Below are 22,917 nucleotides of genomic sequence, written 5' to 3'. Positions count from 1 at the left end.
TGTCTCTTTGTGAGGTTTTCTCTGTGGAAATTTAAATGGGAGTTCTGGATTTTGTAGTAACAAAGGTAAAAGATGAGCTAACAAATGGTTGCCTTCCAGCCTTTTTGCTCTTTACAATAATACATCTGAGAATTAAGTGCTGCCAAGTGGTCTTGGTATCCTCACTGATACCAAGAGAGCCCAGTTCCATGGCAATATCTCCCTGTCAACTCCATCAGAGAGGGCAGTCATCGTTACGCTTCTGACAGATGACAATGCTTCCCATCCCTGCCTAGTCATGACAGGTCCTTTTTAATATATTGTCCCTGTTATCTTTTATATAAGGTTGGACTCAATTTGTTAGAATTTTGTTAAGGACTTTCATATCTTGTTCATGACACATGCTGGTCTGTAGTTTACTTTTTATGTAATGTCTTTGTCTGGTTTGGTGTTGAGGTAACATTGGCCTCATAAAGTGTTCCTTTCACTTCAACTTCTTGGAGCGGTTTGTGTAGAAATGGTATAATTTCTTCCTTAAATATTTGATAGAATTTACCTGTCAGGGCATCTTTCCCTTGCAGGAAAGTGTCAAACAACATATTCAATTTATATTTAACAGCTATGAAGTTATTCAAGTTATCTCTTTCTTCTCAAATGAGCTCTGGTCATTTGTTATTTCAAGGAATTTGTCCATGTCATCTAAACTGTCAAATTTATTGGCATAAAGTTGCTCATGACATTCCCTTATCCTTTTAACGTCTGTGGGTCTATAATGATAGACTCTCGCATTCCTGATTTTGGCAATTTGTATCTTCTTTTTCTCCTGGTTAATATGGCTAGGGGGTTATTAATGTGATTTTCTCAAAGAACCAGCTTTCAGTTTCATTAATTTTCTCTATTCCTATTTTATTGATTTCTGCTCTTTATTATTTCCTACTTTGCTTACTTTGATTTGAATTTCTTTTTTTTGTTGTTGTTGTTTCTTAAGAAGTTTAGTTCACTAATGAAATAAATTTCTCTTTTCTAAAATAAGCATCTAATGCTATAAATTTCCTTCTAGGCACTTGTTTAGCTGCATTCTAAAAATTTTGAGGTTTTGTTTTCACTATTTTTCAATTAAAAATATTTCTAAATTCCAATGTGATTAAAAAAAATTTTTTTAATGTTTTATTATTTATTTTTGAGAGAGACAGACAGAGCATGAGTGGGGGAGGGGCAGAGAGAGAGGGAGACACAGAATCTGAAGCAGCTCCAGGCTCTGAGCTATCAGCACAGAGACTGATGCAGGGCTCGAACCCACAAACTGCGAGATCATGACCTGAGCCAAAGTCGACTCTTAACTGACTGAGTCATCCAGGCGCCCCTCCAATGTGATTTTTTTTGACCCAAGTATTATTTAGAAATATGTTGTTTAATTTCTAAGCATTTGTGAAATTTCCTGATATTTTTCTTTAAAAAAAATTTTTTTAGTATTTATTTTTGAGAGAGTGAGAGAGAGTGAGCAGGGAAGGGTAGAGAGAGAGGGAGACAGAATCTGAAGCAGGCTCCAGGCTCTGGGCTATGCACAAAGAGCCTGATGCAGGGCTCGAACCCATGAATTGGGAGATCATGACCTGAACTAATGTTGGATGCTTAACCAACTGTGCCACCCAGGTGCCCCTTCTCTCTCTCTCTCTCTCTCTCTTTTTAATGTTTATACATTTATTTTGAGAGAGAGAGAGAGAGTACACATGAATGGGGGGGAAGAGGCAGAGAGAGAGGAAAGACAGGAAAGAGAGAGTATCTGTGCTGATAGCATGGAGCCTGATGAGGGGCTCAATCCCATGAACTGTGAGATCATGACCCAAGCTAAAACCAACAGCTGGAGACCCAACTGACTGAGCCACCCAGGCACTCCTCCTGATATTTTTCTATTACTGGTTTCCAGTGTAAACACATTGTGGTCAGAGAATACTGTAATGGTTTGTGTCCATTTAAATTTACTGAGACTTGTTTTATGGACCAGAATATTGGTGTCTTGGTGAATCTTCTGTGTATACCTAAAAAGCATCTGAACTATGCTATTGTTAAGCGGACTGTCGTATAAAAAATAATTAAGTCAAGTTGGTTAATGGAACTGTTTAAAGTCATCTACATGCTAATGGATTTCCTAATTGTTCTTTCAACCACTGAGAGATGAGTTAAAATCTCTACATTTGCGGATTTCTGCCACTTTGAAGCTTTGTTATTCGGTGCATAAACATTTAGGACTGTTACTTCTTCCTGACAAAACGATCCATTTATCATTATGAAATGACCTTCCTTGATAGGTAATCATTGTTTGTTCTGAAATCTATTTTGATATTCTTTGCTCTGAAATGGGTGAAGGAGGGAGATAAGGAGCATACATTATGGAATCCAGGACCAGCAGGAGCAGCAGGGACTTATTCTTCATTTACTAACCCTTTCTAAGTCTTTTTGGGAGACTGCACTGGTCATCTTCTTGAAGAATTGGATTTAGATCTCTCCTCTCAGAAAAGAATGCAGAGTTTCACAGTATCGTGTTCCCAGGTGAGAACAGATGCCAAAGAGAGTATTACTGGATCTATGTGGTGTAAGGGTTGAACTTTACTGGATTTGCCACTCTAGATATACTTACCTGCCACTGTCTAGCTACATTGGCTCTAGTGATGGTGTGAACTATTCCCATGGGTTGGAGCTGGGTCCCTGTTATTAACATCCTGCTTCAGACTGAAGGGTTGGCTATAGTGGCTACTGCTAGTCATTTATGATAATCATGAGCACAAGTCAATCAATGTCTTGTGTAATGCTGAATAGACTCTCTCCTCTGTCCCTGGACTTCCTGGTTGTTGCTGAGACATGAGATGCAGTAGGGCTACTGGATTTGTGCAATAGTAAAGTAGGGGAAACAATGCCCTAGGAGGGCTAACACACCAATGTGAGACAGGAACTAGCAGTAATAGCCCCTTGTAATTCCCCCTTCCATAGTTAGGAATTGTATGGTCTCTCTGAAGATTTCAGGTGAATAAAGCAATCACCTCTGCCAGCTCTGTAATTCCTTTTCTTATATTTGTTTCTTCTTTGCCTTACTCCCCTTTCATTCACTTGTTTCCTTGGTTTATACTCCCTTAATATAGTGTTAGCACGTAACCTTTTGTCTCAGGCTCTGAGGAATCTGTGCTAAGGAAGTCTCACTGATGAAAATGTTGGAAACTATGGGCCACATGTTCTTGTAGCTAATCCAAAGGGGGCATCTGGGTGGCTTAGTTGGTTAAGAATCCGACTCGTGATTTTGGCTCAGGTCATGATCTCACAGTTCCATGGGTTTGAGCCCCTGCATAGGGCTCTGTGCTAACGGGGCAAAGCCTGCTTGGGATTCTCTCCCTTCTCTCTCTCTGCACCTTCTCCACACTCTCTCTCTCTCTCAAAAGAAATAAATAAACGTTTAAAAAAAAGCCAATGTTCAAGTCATATTAAGTTATTACATTATTTTGGTATCTAATCTAAACTACTCACTTTAATTAAAAATTAATTTCATATATTCAGACTTTCAGTCATAAACAGCCCAATAGTTCCTAACCATTTTGCCACCAAACATAATATTGCACCTTCCCCAATGAGATTATTATGGATTCCATGGCATTATTGTATAATTATAATTTCTAAATGTGTTCAGTGATAGCATATTTATAATATGTGTGTATGTACCTGTGTGTGTTCTTTTAAAGTGGATGTATGCTTCTTATCCTAATTTCTGAAAACTGTCTCATTAATTTAAAATATATTTAAACTTTTATTTTCAGTAAAACTTGACTGAAATATAATTTCATTTGGTGTAAAGATATGGTGATTCAGCTACCTTTGTAATTCTTTGCAAGAAGCTTGGAGTTCACACAGATGCTAGGGTCAGTATGCTGAAAGGCAGAGAATGGAAACTCTTGTTTCCCAGAGGATTTGTCTACATGTAAAATGCCTGTTATTTAACCCCTTACCTTTTATGTTTTGTGTGTGTGTGTGTGTGTGTGTGTCCAGCAGATGTTTTTATTATTAAGTCCCAGATTTGGCTCAGATATACCTGTATCTGTGTGGTCCCAGCCTGGTATAAACCCCTTTTCTCCAGATAAACCATGAGCACATGGTTTACAGGTGTGAGAAAGTAGCAATGGGGTTCACTATTTTCAGTATTTCAAATAATTTATAAATAATATGCTTACTGTTAACTAGTTACACCGTCAAACTTCTGTAAACATAGCGAGGATTCTATCAAGGGTGACAACAGTAGTTATTCTCATTTAAGCAGAAGCTTTGGCAGAGATACATGTTTGATAAATTAAAAATGAGAAACTACTAAATAATGAATAGAGGGATGCTGAACATTTTTTCAAAACTATGAGATCTACCAACAAAAATTATGGAAGACTTGATCGGTGGTGGAAAGATTTGAGAAACTTTGAGTTTGTAGCACTAAGGTGGTATTGTTCAGTGGCCTATGGACCCTACTTTATTACTTAAATGTGGCCTATGGGCCCTACTTTATTACTTAAATGCTAAAGTATGGAAACCAATTTGACAATAAATTTCATATAAAAATTTCATATTAAAAAATTTATAAGTAAAAATTAATTAATAAAATCTAGTTTGATATAAAAGAATTCAATAAATTTAAAAAAATAAATGCTAAATGTTATAATGAGGGAGGGCTTTTATGGTCAAGGTATTTAAAAGTAAAGACAAGGGGCGCCTGGGTGGCGCAGCCGGTTAAGCGTCCGGCTTCAGCCAGGTCACGATCTCGCGGTCCGTGAGTTCGAGCCCCGCGTCAGGCTCTGGGCTGATGGCTCGGAGCCTGGAGCCTGTTTCCGATTCTGTGTCTCCCTCTCTCTCTGCCCCTCCCCCGTTCATGCTCTGTCTCTCTCTGTCCCAAAAATAAATAAAAAAAAACAAAAAACAAAAAACAAAAAAAAAAAACGTTGAAAAAAAAGAAATAAACTTTAAAAAAAAAAAATAAATAAAAGTAAAGACAAGCAAAACATCTAGTTTTCCCAGTGTGAGAAGAAAACTATGACTATTGTACTATTTGCATAACCTATTATTACACAGTTCACCCATTTTCAACTATGAAGCCTCAGGTATTTCTTGCCTTTTTTCACTAGATAGAAATGTATCTAGTCCCTGGCACACAGTATATGCTCAATAAATATTTGTCAAAAGTATGAATAAATGGTCTAGAATGCATAATGGTCTAGGATTATTGGGGCACAGAAAGTAAAAACAGACATCTCACATAAAATACCAGAAATAAAATTTTCTGGGTAACTTCCCATTTAGGAATTTTGTGCATTTTTGCTTCATTGATGCTTTTCATGAACTTGGTAACTTCTGGTTAATTCCATTCACCCACCTATCCAATAAATTTTTACTAATAACTAATATGTGCAGAATATGGGAACAAGATAGGTCCTAAATCCTTAATCTGAGAACACGGACAGTTCTAGGCAAAAGAGGCCATATACAGAAAAATAAAGAGCCAAAAAATGAAATCTATTTTTAATAACAACAGGCTAATGTCTGTGTATTATTCAACTTTATGGGTGCATCCTATTTTACTTAACCATTCCTTTATGGTGAGACTTTATATGATTTAAGGTCATCAAGGTGACTGAAGCATCAAGAATGCAGTAATATTTTCGTGCATGTGACTACTAAAGGTTCAAAAGTCCAAAGCCCATGCATGCAGTCTTTGTGCCAGATAAGCTGGCCTAGACGAATTAAGCACTCCCATGTGCAAAGGAGTAACTGGTTCTTGGTTAATTCACTTTGGTGGTTGTGTGAAAAACAGACTTGGAAAGGACAAAATGAAAAGCAGAGATAATACTCAGGTTTGTATTACTCTAAGTCTGAGATAATGGGGACTACCAAAGCATACTAGAAAAGATGAAAATAAAATTCAGGGATAAGAAATTTAGGGTGGGGGCAGAGAAATGACAAGGACTCCTCTCAGCTTTTCAGCTTGGGTTCTTGGGTAGGTAGTGAATATTTTGGGCAACTTTATACCAATAAATTTGAAAAAGAAAAAAACCATAGCTAAGGAAAACTGATTCAAGAAGAAAGAGAAAACTTAGAAAGTCCTAGAGTATTAAATACAGTGGAGTAGTAATTAAAAAAAATCTACATGAACATCAGGTCCAGATTATTTTTTTTAAGTTTATTTATTTATTTTGAGAGAGACAGAGAGAGAGAGAGAGAGAGAGAGAGAGAGAGAGGGAGGGAGGGAGGGAGAGGGAGACCCCCAAGCAGGGGGTCCAACTCACTAACTGTGAGATCATGACCTGAGCCAAAACCAAGAGTCAGACACTTAACAAACTGAGCCACCCAGGCACCTGGTCCAGATTATTTTAATGGCAAGTCCTGCTAAATATACAAGGAGAGGATAATTCCAATCTTTCACAAACTATTTCAGAGGTTATAAAAGAGGCTACTCTTCTACATTTTATTTCTCTATTTTATTTTGTTAAAATATTTAGTTACTTAATGACTATATCTTCATAAAGACTTCTCATATAAATAACTTACAAATTAGAAACTATTATGCTAAGTCACGAGGATATATAAAAACTGTAAGACATGAATCCTGCCTTTAAGAAGTTTGTAATAAATTCTGAAATCAAGAAATGGAGTCCTCCAATTTTGTTCTCCATTTTCAAGTCTGCTTTGAGTCCTCTGAGTCAGAGTCCTCTGAGATTCCACATGAATTTTAGGACGGGTGTTTCTATTTCTGCAAAAAACTTTGTTGGAATTATGATAGTAACTTCAATAATCTGTAGAAATCTTGAGATATATTATCACTTTAACAATATTAAATCTTCTAGTCTACGAACACAGATTATATTTTCATTTACTTGAATCTTTTAAAATTTCTTTGCAGTATTTTCTGTTTAGTGTACACTTGGTTAAACTTATTCCCACGTTTTAAAATTCTTTTTCATGCTATTGTAATGGAATTGTTTTCTTAATTTTCTTTTTTAATTGTTCATGGTTAGCATATAGAAGAAATGCAACTGGTTCTTGTGTGTTGATTTTGTATCCTGCAAGTTTGCTGTAAAAATATTCTTTTTATCTTACTCAATACTTATTTTAAAGGAATAAATTCACATGTTGATATATATGCATTTAAATAATAGAGATATATTTAGTTGCCATGGCATTAATATCTGCTATACTATCTAGTGTGATTTGATAACCTTTAGAAGGAAGCCAAATGAGGAAGAAATATTCCTTAACTGATCCCAGTATGCCTGGCTTTTTCAGCTGTTGTCATTTGTTGACCAGCCTCTCCTCTTCCCTTCTCTGAACCTTTTATCTTCTTTGACTTTGGTAACATTATACTGTCCCAATTCTTCTATTTGTCTGACTACTCCTATCCACTGGCTCATTCTCCCACCTCTAATTTCCTGCTCAATTTGAATGTGCCCTAAGATTCTGTGCTCACTCCTGTTTTCTTCTCTGTACGTTTCCTTTCTTCAGATCCTCATTTCCCAAAACTTCACTAATTTCCATTTGACTGACTCCCCTTAATAAGTATACAATAAGCAGAACTGAGAACCTCCATGAAACTCTACTAGTTCAGTGAGGAATGAACATTTTCTGAACCACTTCTGTTGGCAGATAGATGAATCTACAGGAAGAAGTAGACAAACCTTTATATGTACATATATACATATATATATATATGTATATACACACACACATTATATATACATCTGAATATATATATACATTATATATACATCTCAACAACTCAAAAGCATTCTTTTTGAAAACCTTAAGCTTGTGTATTATTTTAAAAAGAAAAAAACCCCACAAAATGATTAATATAAAAACCAACTCACCAATGATGCCGCTATCTCTGCTTTCAAGGGTAGAGGTTGGACTAGTAACAGCCCCGTAGCTGCAGTCCTTGGCAGTTGCATTTGTACTGACTGGCGGGAGGGTGGAGCAGGGGCTACTGGCTGGTGGAGAGGCAGTGCTACTAGTCAAGGTGGAACAGGGACTTATCCGCTGGGTGATTGCTGAAGTCTGAAAAATTGGAATGAAAAATAAAAAAGATAAACTGATCGGGTGCTGATGTAAAATATATCTTAGGCAAAACATATGCTTTGATGCGAAAAAGAAGAAAATGTACATATATAGCTTTTACATCTACTCAGTACTAGTTGTTTTTTTGCCCTCCAGAATAAGAGATTCTGCCTTGTACAATTAAGGTGAAACTGGGTAAATTTAACACAAGCAGAGACTGTGGCCAGTTTTCCTGCCTCAGAAATTTCTAGTGACAAGTATTCTTTATCACTGCCATGAATTGATAAAGGAATTTTTAATTAAGCACAAGTTGTCCTTGCTATTTCTTATCAATAAGACTATTCTGAAGGCTTAGAACTTAGTCTTGTTAATACTCTTCTTTGGATTGAATGCAGAGAAAATGCCTTATTCTGAGAGTCTATCTAAAAAATCAATCAATGTTCATTTAAAACAAAACTAAATAATTTCTCTGTAGAAACCGATTACAGACTGAAATTGCTTTGTATCTTGAATGATTCTTATATCTGAGGTCACCTCATTTTAAAGTTTTTTGACAGGAAGGAGTGAATAATCACGAAAAAGACTGGTGGTAATATATCCTGGCTTACACAATTTAATGACATGCACTTTTCTTTAGCTCTTTCTACCCAAATAAATCGCCAAAATAATGAATAAAAGTATCTATTTTTTCAAACACTAAAAAATTTTATCCTTTTAAAAATGGTTAGTGATCAGTGAAAAAATTACCTGAAGGAACACTAATGACAAATTTGACATCTTAAAATGTTAAATTTATTTTTTTATTTTTTTTAAATTTTTTTAAAGTTTATTCATTTTTGAGAGAGAGAGACAGAGTATGAGCAGGGGAGGGGTAGACAGAGAGGGAGACACAGAATCTGAAGTAGGCTCCAGGCTCCGAGCTGTCAGCACAGAGCCTGATGCAGGGCTCGAACTCACAAACTGTGAGATCATGACCTGAGCTGAAGTTGGACGCTCAACCGACTGCGCCACCCAGGTGCCCCTTTAAATGTTAAATTTAAAAGAAGCCTTTCAACTTCTTTACCTATACAGTCACTATTCATATCCTCTCCACTAAAACTGAGGGTTTACATTTAGCAACTTGACTGGAAAATGTGTTGATCACTAGATGTGAGAAGATTAAGGCTCTTTTTAGTCACCCTAAAATGAGTTTTAGATACAATCCCTGGTATTTAATCACATGTGTTGAATCCAGGTTTTGTTTTTAATTTAAATGCTATAACCAGATCACAAAAGATACATTCAACTTAAAGCACAAGTGACATTCGCAGAACCTTGCAACCAAGCAAATCTTTTCAATCATATTAATAATATTAGGAACTGATTTTTGTTAGTAATACAATAACTCCTCAGATCTATGTCATTTCTCTTCTACTCTGTAATTTTTCTTCAGAGGAGGGAGGAGTTTCAATTTCTTTGTAATCTCCTCTGCTTTTGTAAAATGACGTTGGCCTACCAGAGCAATGATTTTTAACTGGGCATGCAGAAGAATCACCTGTGGAGTATAGAAGGACAAGCTCCCCAACAAAACTGACAGACACAGAGCCCCACACCCCAGACGTACTGAATTAGAATCCTCCTTAGTTAGAAACTGACGTGGTGAATTTTTAACCTCCTCAATCCTCAGTTTAAAAAATATGTGGGTAGATGAAATGAACTATACTAGGATTTTTTTTTACATTAAATATATCTACAGTCATTCCATATTGAAAAAGTTTCATTTTGGTATGACTCTATTACTTCCATAGCAACTCATTTCCATTTTTAGATAAGATTCTCAGTCTGTTCTTTAAGAGAGGAAACTGTATTATACACATAATATAGCCAATGTGGAGGTTAAGCCCAAATGACATCTATTATTTTTACTACAAGTTGCTTTCTACAAAATGAAGCTTATATCACAGAATGTATGTTTTAAAAGCTTTAACTGTAAAAGCGAAGCTTAAAGATCAAGCCATTTAGAAACTGGTAATTTGCTCATGGCTTATGAATTAAAAGGCAGGCTTTATATTTACTTAAGGAGGCTAGTTAATGAGATATAGAAATCTCTTCTAGGCACAAAAGACAACATTAACCCTTCTCCAGGCTGAGAATGGGTTTTCCATTGTGTTCTCTCAGATCTCTGCAGAAGGAGCAGGCTCTGTGAAAAATGCGAGTCAGTTTTTGACATGTTAAATTTGAGATGTGTGTTGGACACACAGATAGAAAAGGTACAGGCAGCTGGAAATACACTGGAGTCAAGGGGAAAGGCAGGGCTAGAGGCAATTCAGGAGTTAAGACAATATTAAACAAACAAACAAAAGAATGGAGGCGTTTCAATAAGATTAGACGCTCCAGGAATCTGAATTTTATAAAAACTGCCCAGGTGATTAGAAAGTGCCTCCAGCAAAACCAATGACCTAGGGAATGAGGAAAAAAAGAGAGAAGTCTGAGAAGAGAGCCCTGGAACACCTGAACATGATCCACATGATCCAAATAATCCTTGAAGACTATTATTTTATGACAAAACTAACATATAGCATAGAATCTTCACACATATTTGTTAAGAATATACAAGATGAAATTAATTTATCATCTTCTAGAATAAACTGATTCACTATAGGACATACATTTAAAAATTTTTTTTTAATATTTATTTTTGAAAGAGAGACAGAGCACGAGCGGGTGAGGGGCAGAGAGAGAGGGAGACACAGAATCTGGAGCAGGCTACCAGCTCTGAGTTGTTAGCACAGAGCCCAATGCAGGGCTCGAACCCATGAACCATGAGATCACAACCTGAGCTGAAGTTGGACACCTAACTGACTGAGCCACCCAGGGGTCCCTATAGAGCATACATTTTAAAGATTAAGACCCTACAAATGAATCCAAGTCTAGTATTTCCTTTGCTACATTTAAACTAAAAAATAGCCAAAAGAAAAAATTGCTAATATTTTTAAACTTTCTGACATGAATAGTTAGATCATTAATTTTTTAGATTTTCTCTTTTCTAATATATGTATTCAAAACTAAAATTTCTTTTTGAGCACATCTTTAATTACAAGTTTTATATACTACAAATATGTAAAAATACAAGTTTTGTTATATTTTGTTATTATTTCAGTTTAAAATATTTTCTAAATCCTTGTGATTTCTTCTTTGAAAGTATATTAGAAGTATATTAAAAGCCAAACATCTGGGGGATTTTCTAAATTATCTTTTAGCTATCATTTTCAAGGTTATCATTCTGTAATTGATTAATTCTACTACGATCACAATAATTAGAATCTTCTCAAATTTGCGGAGACCTGCTCAGCACATTGTCAACTTGGTAAATAATCCACATGTACCTGAAAACGAAGTATACTTTATATTTCTGGGTGTCATACTCTCCATATGTCAATTCTCTTTCTTGACTTATGCACTTATTTATTTCCTCATTCATTCCACAAATGAATCAAAACCAAGTGGCTTTTTAAACCTATGAATATAACTAAAAGATGTTTCATAAAGTAAAGAAATACAGTGATTATGGAAAATCAAGCTATGTCATCAGGCCTCAAAAGTCGTTCAAAAATTGGGATTCTTCTTCTCAGAACATACACATATGCATACACCCTGCAACATTTTCCCTGGTATAACAGGCTGATTTATCCCACGTTTCATAGGTGATAGCAAGCAGTTTACCTGATTTTCATCCTGTACTTCCATGGTGTATTGGTCACCTGGCTGAACTTCCGAGACTTTCTCTCCGAGGAGGAAACCCAGACGAGTCATGAGTGTGTTTGCTGCCTCATCTACAGATGGAGGGGGACCAAGTTCCTGTTCAGCATCACCTATAAGAGGCAGACATTGGAACACATGAATCTTTCAAAATAAAATGACCTCATCCTGCAACTAATCTTACATTCAATTCAGTCATTTCCTTTGTTTTTATTCTAAACCCAAAATTACAAGGTCCCTGCCTAGAAGCTGATTTTCCCACTTTTGTATATTATAACTGATAGATGGTTTACTCGTATTATCTTCAAAGTATCTACTTGAAACACCTGAGTTTGAGAGAATGTCTGTAATCTATTGAATAGAGGATGTTTCCTATTTCTTTAGCAGTTAGCCTTCCAATTTGGTCCCTGTGTTGGGATCTAACTGCTGTTGTAATCGCCACCTTCATTTAGGTTCTTTTATTTTCTTTTTCACGATTTTGAAATTAGTTCAAACTGACAAAGAAGTTTCAAGAATAGTACAAAGTGCATTTTTCCCTTAACCATTTGAAAGTATGGACATGATGCCCATCATCCCTAGTTAGTATGTATCTCCTGTAAACAAAGACATTCTCTTACATAGCCACAGCGCCAGCACAGATATTGGGAAACTAACATTTGGCATTGCTATAATCTCACTCACAGACCCTATTTAAGTTTTGTCCTGGTACTGTCCTTTCTAGCAAAAGGGTTCATTTCAGGGACATACAGCACATTTCATTCTTCGTTCTCTTTTAATCTGGAACAGTTCTTCAGTCTTTTCTTAACTTTCATGACCTTGACACTTCTGAAGATAACATGCCAGTTGTTTTGCACAATGTCCCTCAATTCGAATTTATCTCATGTTACCCCTGTGGTTTGACTCAGGTTATGCATTTCTGGCAGAAATATCACAAAAGTGATGCTGTGTTAACCTTTATCACTAGGTTGTGGTAGCATTTGCCAGATTTCCCTACTCTAAAATTACACTCTTTCTCTTTGGTAACTAGTAAATATTGTGTGTGTGTGTGTGTGTGGGGGTGGATACTTTGAGTCTATGTAAATACATCCCACTTCTCAACAAATTTTTAAATTAAAAAATATTTTTGTGATAAAATATGCATTCCAAGATTTGCTATTTTTACAGGTACAATTCAGTGGCATTAAGTTCATTCACAATGTTGTACAGCCATTACCACTGTCCATATCCAGAACTTTTTCATCATCCCCCAAAGAAACTCTGTACCCATTAAATAAAAACTCCCCATTCCTCCCTCTTACTAGCCCCAGCTACACTCTATGAATTTGCCTATTCTAGGCAAATATAAATGGTAATCATACAATATTTATCCTTTTATGTCTTGCTTATCTAACTTTACATGTTTTCACGGGTCATCCATGTTGTAGCATGTATCAGAATTTCACTCCTTTTCATGAATAAATAATACTCCATTGTATGGATATACTACAGTTTATTTATCTGATGGTGGACACTTGGGGGTTGTTTCTATATGTTAGATATTATGAATAGTGATAGTATGGACACTGGTGTAAAAGTATCAGTCTGAATCTCTTCTCAACAAACTTTTTGCCCACTATTTTTTAGCATTCATTAATCCATTACTCTTTCTACTGTTTAGTTTCTTTTCCTCACCTATTTATGTGCACTCAAGATTTCCTATCTATTCAATGAGTTATAATCTGCTACTATCATTGGTTATTTTGTTGCTCCAATTGTCTCCAATGTGGTCAGGGTAATAAGCCCTTCCAGTTTGGCTCTTGGAACCCTCTAACAGACCTGTGTCATTTTCTGAGCCTTCTTTTCTTTCTGGCACAAGATGTTCCAGGCTCATTTTTTCCCTGCCCTAGCCCTAGAGTCAGACACTTTTCCAAGAAGCCCTGGTTCTTTTTAGTGGAGAAAGTTATGTTGATTGCTATTAGGACATCACTGTCCTCCAGGTCCACTTGGATAGAGTTAAGCAGTATAATCATACACATAGATACATACATGTATATATACACACATTCACACATCCTTACATTCATTCTCACTTGCAAATCTGTATACAAACACACACCCCAAAAGTTCACGGTGACACTCTAATTCCAGTTCAATATGATAAGGTTAATTCTAAGGGTTTTTTTCTCACAATTTTTTCCCCCAAAGTTGTAAAATTGTTCTCCAATAGTGAGAAATCTGCTCCCCCCAGTGCAAATAGTGCTCATCCAGCAGTGCAAATGTCACTGCTCCTCACTGCCACCCTGCACACAGATGCTCTATTCACCCTGGCTGGGGTCCTACCCCATGCCACAAGAGCCTGACTAGCACTTCCCCCACAGTCAGGGTCATTTTTAAAAAACTGATATATAATTCACATACCATAAACTCTATCCTCTTAAAGTGTATAATTCAGTGGCTTTTAGTATATTCATAAGGCTATGAAACCGTTGTCACTTTCTAATACTACAATATTTTAATCACTCTAAAAAAACCCCATTAAGTTAGTTCGTTTTTGTCCTGAAATTTAGACCCCCCCAAATTCCTGATGGCTGGCATTCATTTTAATCCCCTGCTTCCAGACTGCTACATTCTTTCCACACAATTTGCTTTTTGGATTCTTTCTACTTAGGCTGTTTTTCAGTGGTTACCAACTATAGGAATTATTCTTTTTCAAATCTTTTCAATGAAGGATGATAAACAAAGTCAGTATGAGGTTTTCCCTTGGATTCATCATCAACATAAACTTATTTCCAAATATAGAAGTTACAGAAATCACATGAAAAGGTGCCAGGGAACTCAAGATGATCTATTCTAAGAGGGATGCAGAAATAATATATTTAAACTGTTTATACTAACTCGATTCATTGTCAACATTTTTTCAGATTTTGTTTTACATTCAGATACATTTAGTCTAACTTTATAACAATCCACAGTAGCACAGATCCTATAGGACATTACAAAAATTCTTTTTTTTGGAGGGAGACACATCCTTTCAGCATAGCAAGCATTAGCTATAATGTCATATGGTTTGAGGCCAAAATATAATAGCTTCTTGATTTTTTAGGATATCCAGTCTTATACATTAAACTGCTTCATATGACAAGAAAGTGAGATTTACATTATTATTATTATTATTATTATTATTATTCAATTTATATTTATCATAACTTCTCTACAAAAGTTATAAGCTGGGGGTCAGAGGAATGGACTATGTGTGCATTTCTGTATATGATGACTGAACTCAAGTATTCCATCTGTGGAAAATCTATATAGAACTTTCATTGAATTTATGTCAGAGTAGAAAAACAGACTCTGTTTTCTCTTCCCTACTTCCTCTCCAAGAGTCAACAAAAACAGATTTCTCTGCCACAAAACAGATACAGTAGAATCAATAGGGGTATTTTTATTTACAAATATTTAAGTTTACTTTGTTCCCACCACCCCAAGAATAAAAGTTTCTTATTTCTTGATAAAATAAGAAAGGTAACTTCTATATTCAAACTGATGAATTACCCTCTTCCCCCCCCCTTTTTTTTTTTTAAATTTTTAATGTTTACTTATTTTTGAGATACACAGAGCACAAGCAGGGGAGGGGCAGAGACAGAAGAAGACACAGAATCCGAAGCAGGCTCCAGGCTCCGAGTGTCAGCACAGAGCCCGACGCAGGGCTCGAACTCACGAACTGTGAGATCACGACCTGAGCCAAAGTCGCTTGCTTAACCAGCTGAGCTGCCCAGGCGTCCCACCTCTTCCCCTTCTATAGATTAAACTAGCTAAGCTTTTCCAAGTTCTTCTTGGCATAGATTCCTGACCTCTAGATATTCTGGGGCTCCATTTCATTTTCTTCTAGGAAGTTATCCTGGCATCAAATATTTTCTATGTACATGTTAACATTAGGTATTATGAGAATTTACATGACGTGGAGGTATAGTCGTTGAGGATTTATAGAATGTGGAGGTACAGGCATCGACTTTAAAAAGTTTATAACCTGTACAAAGGTAAGACATGTTAGGTCACACGACCCATTTATTTGGCACATAGTGCACCTTATGTGCAAGCCACCGATTTAAAGCACTCTACAGTGAACTTAGTCTTTATAACAATTTTATGAAATACGTATTATTACTTTCATTTTGCAGATGAGAAATCTTAGGCACAGAGAAATTAAGATACCTGCTCATATCCCACAAGCAATAAATGGTACAGCCAAGTTAAGAACCCAGCCCCCCCGAATCCATGCTCCCAGAATTAATGCTCCCAGTGTTATATTGCTCCCTCATTGGAAAGTAGTATTACAAACAGTAAGAATGTTTAGATAAGAGACAACTTATTAACAAGAGGCAAACTGGTTACAGTATGTGATATGTGATACTGTGATATAATAAGAAATATATATTTGGCCCTTATTCCCAGTTGTTGGAATGGAGTGCCTAAACTCTTGGATATTCTTGAATGACAGTGGTGAGAGAAGCATCTTTTGTTTTTCATAAGCCTTCTGAGGTGACTCTTGGTGGGCCACTAAACAGCTGCAGGATGGAAGTTAACTGCTGGAGGAATCAACTGTGTAATTAGAGGGATGGAACTTTCAGGACCACCTCCCAACCTACAGGGAGGGGAAAAGGGGCTGAACATTGAGTTAATCAGCCGTGGTCAATGATGTAGTCAAATGTGCCTTCATAATGGAACTTCCATGAAAGTATTAACCAATAGAGTTTAGAGAGCTTCTAGGTTGATAAACAGGTTCACCTAAACTCTCCACAAGGACCAAAACTCCTGTGCTCAGGACTTTTCTGGACCTCTCCTCATGTACCACTTCATTTGACTGTTCATTTGTATCATTAAGGATATCCCTTATGATAAACTGGTAATACTAAAGTGTTTTCCTGAGTTCTGTGAGCCATTTTGTTATTTTGAGAACATCATATAGAAGAAATTATACAGTACATAACCTTTCGAGATTGGCTTTTAAAAAATTCAGCATAAAAAAAAAAAAGAGGTTAGAGTGGGAGAGAACCAAAGCATGAGAGACTCTTAAAAACTGAGAACAAACTGAGGGCTGATGGGGGGTGGGAGGGAGAGGAGGGTGGGTGATGGGTATTGAGGAGGGCACCTGTTGGGATGAGCACTGGGTGTTGTATGGAAACCAATTTGGCAATAAATTTCATATATTAAAAAAAATAAAAATAAAAATAAATAAAAAATTCAGCATAATGCTTTTAAGGTCCATTCAAATTACTGCATGTTTCAGTAGTTTGTTCCTTTTCATTTCTGAGTAGTAGTAACACATTGTATAGATGTACCACATTTTGTTTAACCATTTGCTCACTGAAGGGTATTTGGGTTGTTTTCAGTTCCTGGATATATATTTTTTATTTTTATTTTTTAACATTATATATTGTTGAGAGACAGAGACAGAATCCGAAGCAGGCTCCAGGCTCTGAGCTGTCAGCAGAGCCTGACGTGGGGCTCGAACCCACGAACAGCGAGATCATGACCTGAGCCAAAGTCGGACGCTCAACCGATTGAGCCACCCAGGAGCCCCTCAGTTCCTGGATATTTTGAATAAAGCTACTATGAACATTCATGTAGAAGGTTTTGTGTGAACATAAGCTCTAGTAGATAGAGGCCAGGAGTTCTGCTAAACATACTACACTATACAAGACAGCTCAATAGAACAAAGGATTATCTAGCCCCAACAGTCAACTACTGAGGTTGAGAAACCTTGAAACAGCTAGAATAACTCCACCCTTTAAAATCTGTCAAACTGGGGGTGCCTGGGTGGCTCAGTCAGTTAAGCGTCCGACTTTGGCTCAGGTCATGATCTCGTGTTTGTGGGCTCGAGCCCTGCGTCCAGCTCTGTGCTGACAGCTCAGAGCCTGGAGCCTGCTTTGGATTCTGTGTTTCCCTCTCCCTCTCTCCCTCTCCTACTTGTGTGCTCTCTTGCTCGCTCTCTCAAATAAACATTCACAAAATAATAAAATTTGTCAAACTGGATATACTATCAACACAGAGTCAGTAGGTAAACAAGTGTCCAATCTGTTATTTCTGAGGATTCTTAGAATTACTTCAATTTCTGGCTTACAATGAATTTTTAGTCTTTAGACTGTTTCCTTTATGAGGGTGGGGTTTGTTCTCTGCACTACTAGATCCTAATAATCTTTTCAGTCTTCATTATGCCTTTGTCATATGCTGGTGCCCAGACAGGACTTTACTGGGGATACACTGTGTATGTCAAGGGTGGGAAATATATCAAGGCACAGAACAAATTAAATAAAAATATGATACCTCTCACATTTTTCACACATTATCTTTTATTAATTATAACAGCTAGCACATATGAAGATATGCCAGGTACTATTTCTAAGTGTTTCACAATGTATATTAAATCATTTAATTATCATAACCGCCTTATGAGGGTAGGCACTCTTACCCCTATTTTACAAATAAGGAAAGTGAAGCATGGAAAGAATAAGTAACTTACTCAGATTCATATGGCTAGTTAGTGGCTGCCTAGGCGACCTGGATCCGGAACTCAAACTCTTAACCCCAGGTTACACGATCATCCCTGATTCCAGTCCCTTACCATGTTGCTGGCATCACTCCCTACCACCCCTCTACCCTGGGTACTTGCTCTCGTCACTCTCAAAATTCCTCTTAAATCCTCATACCAAATATTTGCTATAAAAATTCATCTTACATTTTCATACCAAATGTTTTACCCATATTTTTGTCTCATCCATGACCATCCAGGCAATGTGAAGAGTGAAGAGGGCGCCATCTTCATAACCAAATGTGCTCAATTAAGGTATGTCCCTAAACAAAGTATTTTCCTTGAGCAGAATTCTACTGCGGCTTTTTAAATAATGAGTTTGGAATATGATAAACAAAATAAGGTGATCACTGTAAGACCTATTTTACACAAAATAAATGATACAGCATTCATACATTCTGTTGATTAAGACTACTTTATTTATTAAAAAAAATTTTTTAATGTTTAATTATTTTTGAAAGAGAGAGACAGAGTGTGAGCAGGGGAGGGGCAGAGAGAGAAGGAGATACAGAATCCGAAGCAGGCTCCAGGCTCTGAGCGGTCAGCACAGAGCCCGATGCGAGGCTCGAACTCACGGACCATGAGATCGTGACCTGAACTGAAGTCAGACACTTAACTGACTGAGCCACCCAGGCACCCCAAGACTATTTAAATTTACAGCTCTTGTTTCACTCTGACCATTTGGGAGGAGTACATTTATGCATTAGGTTTTGTTCCGAGAACACTGAATGAAGAATACAGCACCCTAAGGACTAAAAGATTCTTCAACTTACATGGAAATGGAAAGGTCCATTAATAGTAAAGAAAACTTGAAGAAGAAAGACCTCTATTACTTAATATCAAGATTTAATATAATGCTAAAGCACTATGACAGAGTAAGACTGACACAAGCATAGATAAAAACACCAATGGAACAGAATAAAGAATCCAGAAGCATATCTATACATACATAATTCACCTTATTTAGGACAAGGGTGCCAATGTCATAGTTTAGTAACAGAATGGTATTTTCAGTAAATGATGATGGATCAATATGATAGGAATAAAAATAAAACCTGCCCTTACCTCATACCATATATAAAAATCAATTCCAGTTAGATTATGGACCCAAATATAAAAGGTAAAACAATGACTTTTCTAGAAGACAACCTAATAGAAGATCTTCATGACCTAGGACTTGGCAAAGATTTTTTAAATAGGACACAAAAGGCACTAACCATTGGTTTTTTGTGAAGTTTATTAATAAGAAAAACTTCTTTTCACCAAAGACACCATTAAGATGGTAAAAAGGTAAGCCACAGAGTAGGAAAAGGTATCTTTAATTTATATATCCAACAAAGGGCTTCTTTCTAGAATATATAAAGAATCCATACAAATCACTAAGGAAAAAAAAGACAATCCAACTAAAAGGTAAACAAAAAAAATCTATATAGGCATTTACAAAAGATGATGTCCAAATGACCAATAAGCATGTGAAAAGCATATTAACATTGGGAGATGAACACCAAAATCACAATGATTCTGCACAATTGCATATGTGCAGTGCAGATAGCACACAAAACAAACAAACTAACAAACACCCTGACAATATGGGGTAAAAGAATACTTAAATACTGCTGTGCTGGTAGGAATGTAAATTGGCAGCTTTAAATTTGGAAAAAAATTTAAGCTGAACATTCTGAAACTCTACCAGGTCCACTACTAGGTATATACCAAAAGGAAAATTATATACGTAGGTGCGTCAAAATGCATGCGAACAAATATTAATAGGAGAATTGTTCATAATAGCCCAAACTGAAAATGTCCATCAAGAGTAGATACACAATGAAATAGACCAATAAAAAACAATCTCACAAATATACTACTGAACAAAAGAAGAGAGATTCAAAAGAATACACACTAAATGATTTCATTTGTACAAAGTGTGAAAATGGGGAAAGGAAATCACTGAGAATGGTACTCATAATTGTGGTTATACTTGTAGAGAGTGGATAATGATGTGAGGGAAGCACAAGGAAAACTTCTGAAGTGCCAGGAATGTTCTATTATCTTGATTTAGGTTGTGGTTATATGGGTGTGTACACTTCATAGAATTTCGTTGAGACTACATAATTATGATTGGTGTACCTTTCTGTATTTCTATTTCAATTTTTAGAAATTTCAGAAAATGTTTTACGGAAACTAGGTTTGAGAATGAAGCAGTATGCACAATATCTGTTTTTTTTTCCTCCAAGAAAGAAGTCTAGAATTATGAAAAAGAATGCTATACGTGTTTCAAAATTTAGTACAAAATTAGAAATTACTTGGCCACTCCTCTTGTACCAGTTAACAACTTAAAGCAGAGCAAAGACATACAACTTGAGAGAAGCCAATGCATATAAGAGATATTTTATAAATTAAAGGAGGTACTAGAGAACACAGAGAAAGAAACAATTAAATTTGTCTTGGCAGGATGGAGGCAGGAAAAGGAGGGAAGATCTCTTGGAGGAGGTTATACCCAAAATTCTTATAATGGATGAAGTTGGTTCTCTAACAGTGGAGTTAGGGAAAAAGAGCAGAGGGAACAGTTTTCAAATTTAAATTCTATGTGATTTACTAGTTCAACAAAATACAGAGCTCTAAGTTCAAAACGGATTAAATGCACTATGTTTAATGTTTAGAAGAGCATTTTAAATTTATTTCTGGAATAATAATATTGGTAGTAGTACTACTAGTAATAACAACAATAGCTAACACTTACTGGGATATTAGTGTCTCGTACTTTTCTAAGTGCTTTACATGTATTAAATCATTTAACCTTAACAACATTCCCTATTTACAGATAGTAAAAGTGAGGCACACAAAGACTGAGTTCTTGCTTGTCGATGGTTACAGAGTTAGGTAAGTGACCGTTAATACTGAAGTTCAGCGGCTGTATGGCTCCTGAGCCTATGTTCTCAACTACTTCATTATTTTGTCAGAAAATATATGATTGCTGAATACAAACTGTTTATATGGTTATTTTATTTATTTTTATCTTTAATAGCATCCTGCATTATCTGATGACAGACAATAAATATAGCTTTCATTAAGTCATTAAGCATTCATTAAATATTTACTTTTTGCGTGTCCAGTGCTGTCTCAGGTGTTACATGTACCTTTATGAATAAGGGGTACAGCCCCTATTCTTAAGGAGGTTATAGTCTCAAGAAGGAAAACAGAAGATCAATTAATTAAATCGTAGTAAATTATATCAGAAATACAATGCAGGCAAGAAATAGGATGCTGTAAACAAGAAAGTGCTGAACATTTTGGTCCTTATTTTTCTTGATGATACCAATTCTTTCAGAGATGGTTTACACTTTATATTTGCAAAATAATGTCTTCTATTTAAAGTAGCCAAACCGCAGAGGGATTAGACAATGACTAAAATTGTGTCAAGAAATGAATGTTTAACAGCTAATGTATCCAAACCCCTAATCTGCATCCCTAACATGGCAGGCTACACAGGGTCTCAGTCTATAGACTCTCTAAATTCTCAGCATTCTCTTGGCATTTTCACATCAAGCTGTTTACATTTTCCTTTACGATCCGTTAATTATAAACTGCTTGTTCTCATCTATTTCAAAACTCAGAAATTTGTACCACATTTAATCAAATAAAGAAACCCATTCTTTCTAACAGAGTTATAAAACCTATGATTAGCTTGGCCCAAATGCCAAAGCAAACCTGGTTATATTTTCATTTTAGTTCTTAAATGATTACCTAAATTTTTTATTTTCTGATGAATATTAGAAAATGGGTGTCTGTTAAAAGCAGAGCTGTTATTTGTCACAGTAAGTGTTGAAGCCAGCACGTGGCTTTGCCACATTCTCCCAAAACTGAGCTCCAGTTTTATTATATAGCTCTGGTTATTCAAGCTTCTGAACCCCTTTGTAGTAAATTAGAAAGCAAAAAGATATATTCTTAGTAGAGAGAAATCTATGTCATTGATACATATTTATAACATATTAAATTATTTCATTTTGCCTTCCTCTGGCTTTTTGGGTTCATTTCATTCACTCAACACACACTAAATGAACATTTACTATGTACTAGTCATTTACTACAATAAGCACTGTGGATACAGTGGTAAGCATAAGGCAGAAAATGCATTAAATTGTTCAGATGGGTGTTTTTGATAATTTTAGTGTTTATTTTTACTTGGTTGGATATTTGAGAAGAAACGTTTGAGGAATAATTGTCAATCAAAAGCTCTCAATGGAAAAAATGCCACTATGATCCATCCATAGTTTAACTTTTTCTTTTCTCTAGGGCAAACAGCATATCATCCGTGTCATTATAAAAAATGTTACTTGGTTAGGAACCAGATAAGGCATTTGTTGTATTAGAGAACTCAATGTATACAATTTTAACTAAGAAAATCAGCATCATTATTCTGTTAAGATACCAGAAAATAGCATCCATATTTTATGCCCTTGACTGTAATAGAAATTTTACTTGTACATAAATGAATTCTAACCAATGTTCTTTAAGACTTATAAATAGAAAAATTATATTTACTTCTATAAAACATATTT

The 22,917-nt window shown here is 35.9% G+C and overlaps 1 protein-coding gene across 6 annotated transcripts in view; it reads right to left on the bottom strand.

The window, feature by feature from the left end:
* The window catches only part of TANC2 (tetratricopeptide repeat, ankyrin repeat and coiled-coil containing 2), a 362,078-nt gene that overhangs the window by 134,218 nt on the left and 204,943 nt on the right, over positions 1-22,917 (bottom strand). For all 6 annotated transcript variants that reach the window (XM_049636313.1, XM_049636314.1, XM_049636315.1 and 3 more), the window contains 2 exons: positions 11,755-11,903; positions 7,866-8,052 (listed from right to left, as the gene is read on the bottom strand). In XM_049636313.1, the coding sequence (XP_049492270.1) occupies positions 7,866-8,052; positions 11,755-11,903 (336 nt within the window). The remainder of the gene's footprint in view (positions 1-7,865; positions 8,053-11,754; positions 11,904-22,917) is intronic.

The sequence above is a fragment of the Panthera uncia genome, chromosome E1 (assembly GCF_023721935.1).
Source record: "Panthera uncia isolate 11264 chromosome E1, Puncia_PCG_1.0, whole genome shotgun sequence".
NCBI classification, from domain to species: Eukaryota; Metazoa; Chordata; class Mammalia; order Carnivora; family Felidae; genus Panthera; species Panthera uncia.
This window is presented reverse-complemented; position numbering and strand designations above follow the sequence as displayed.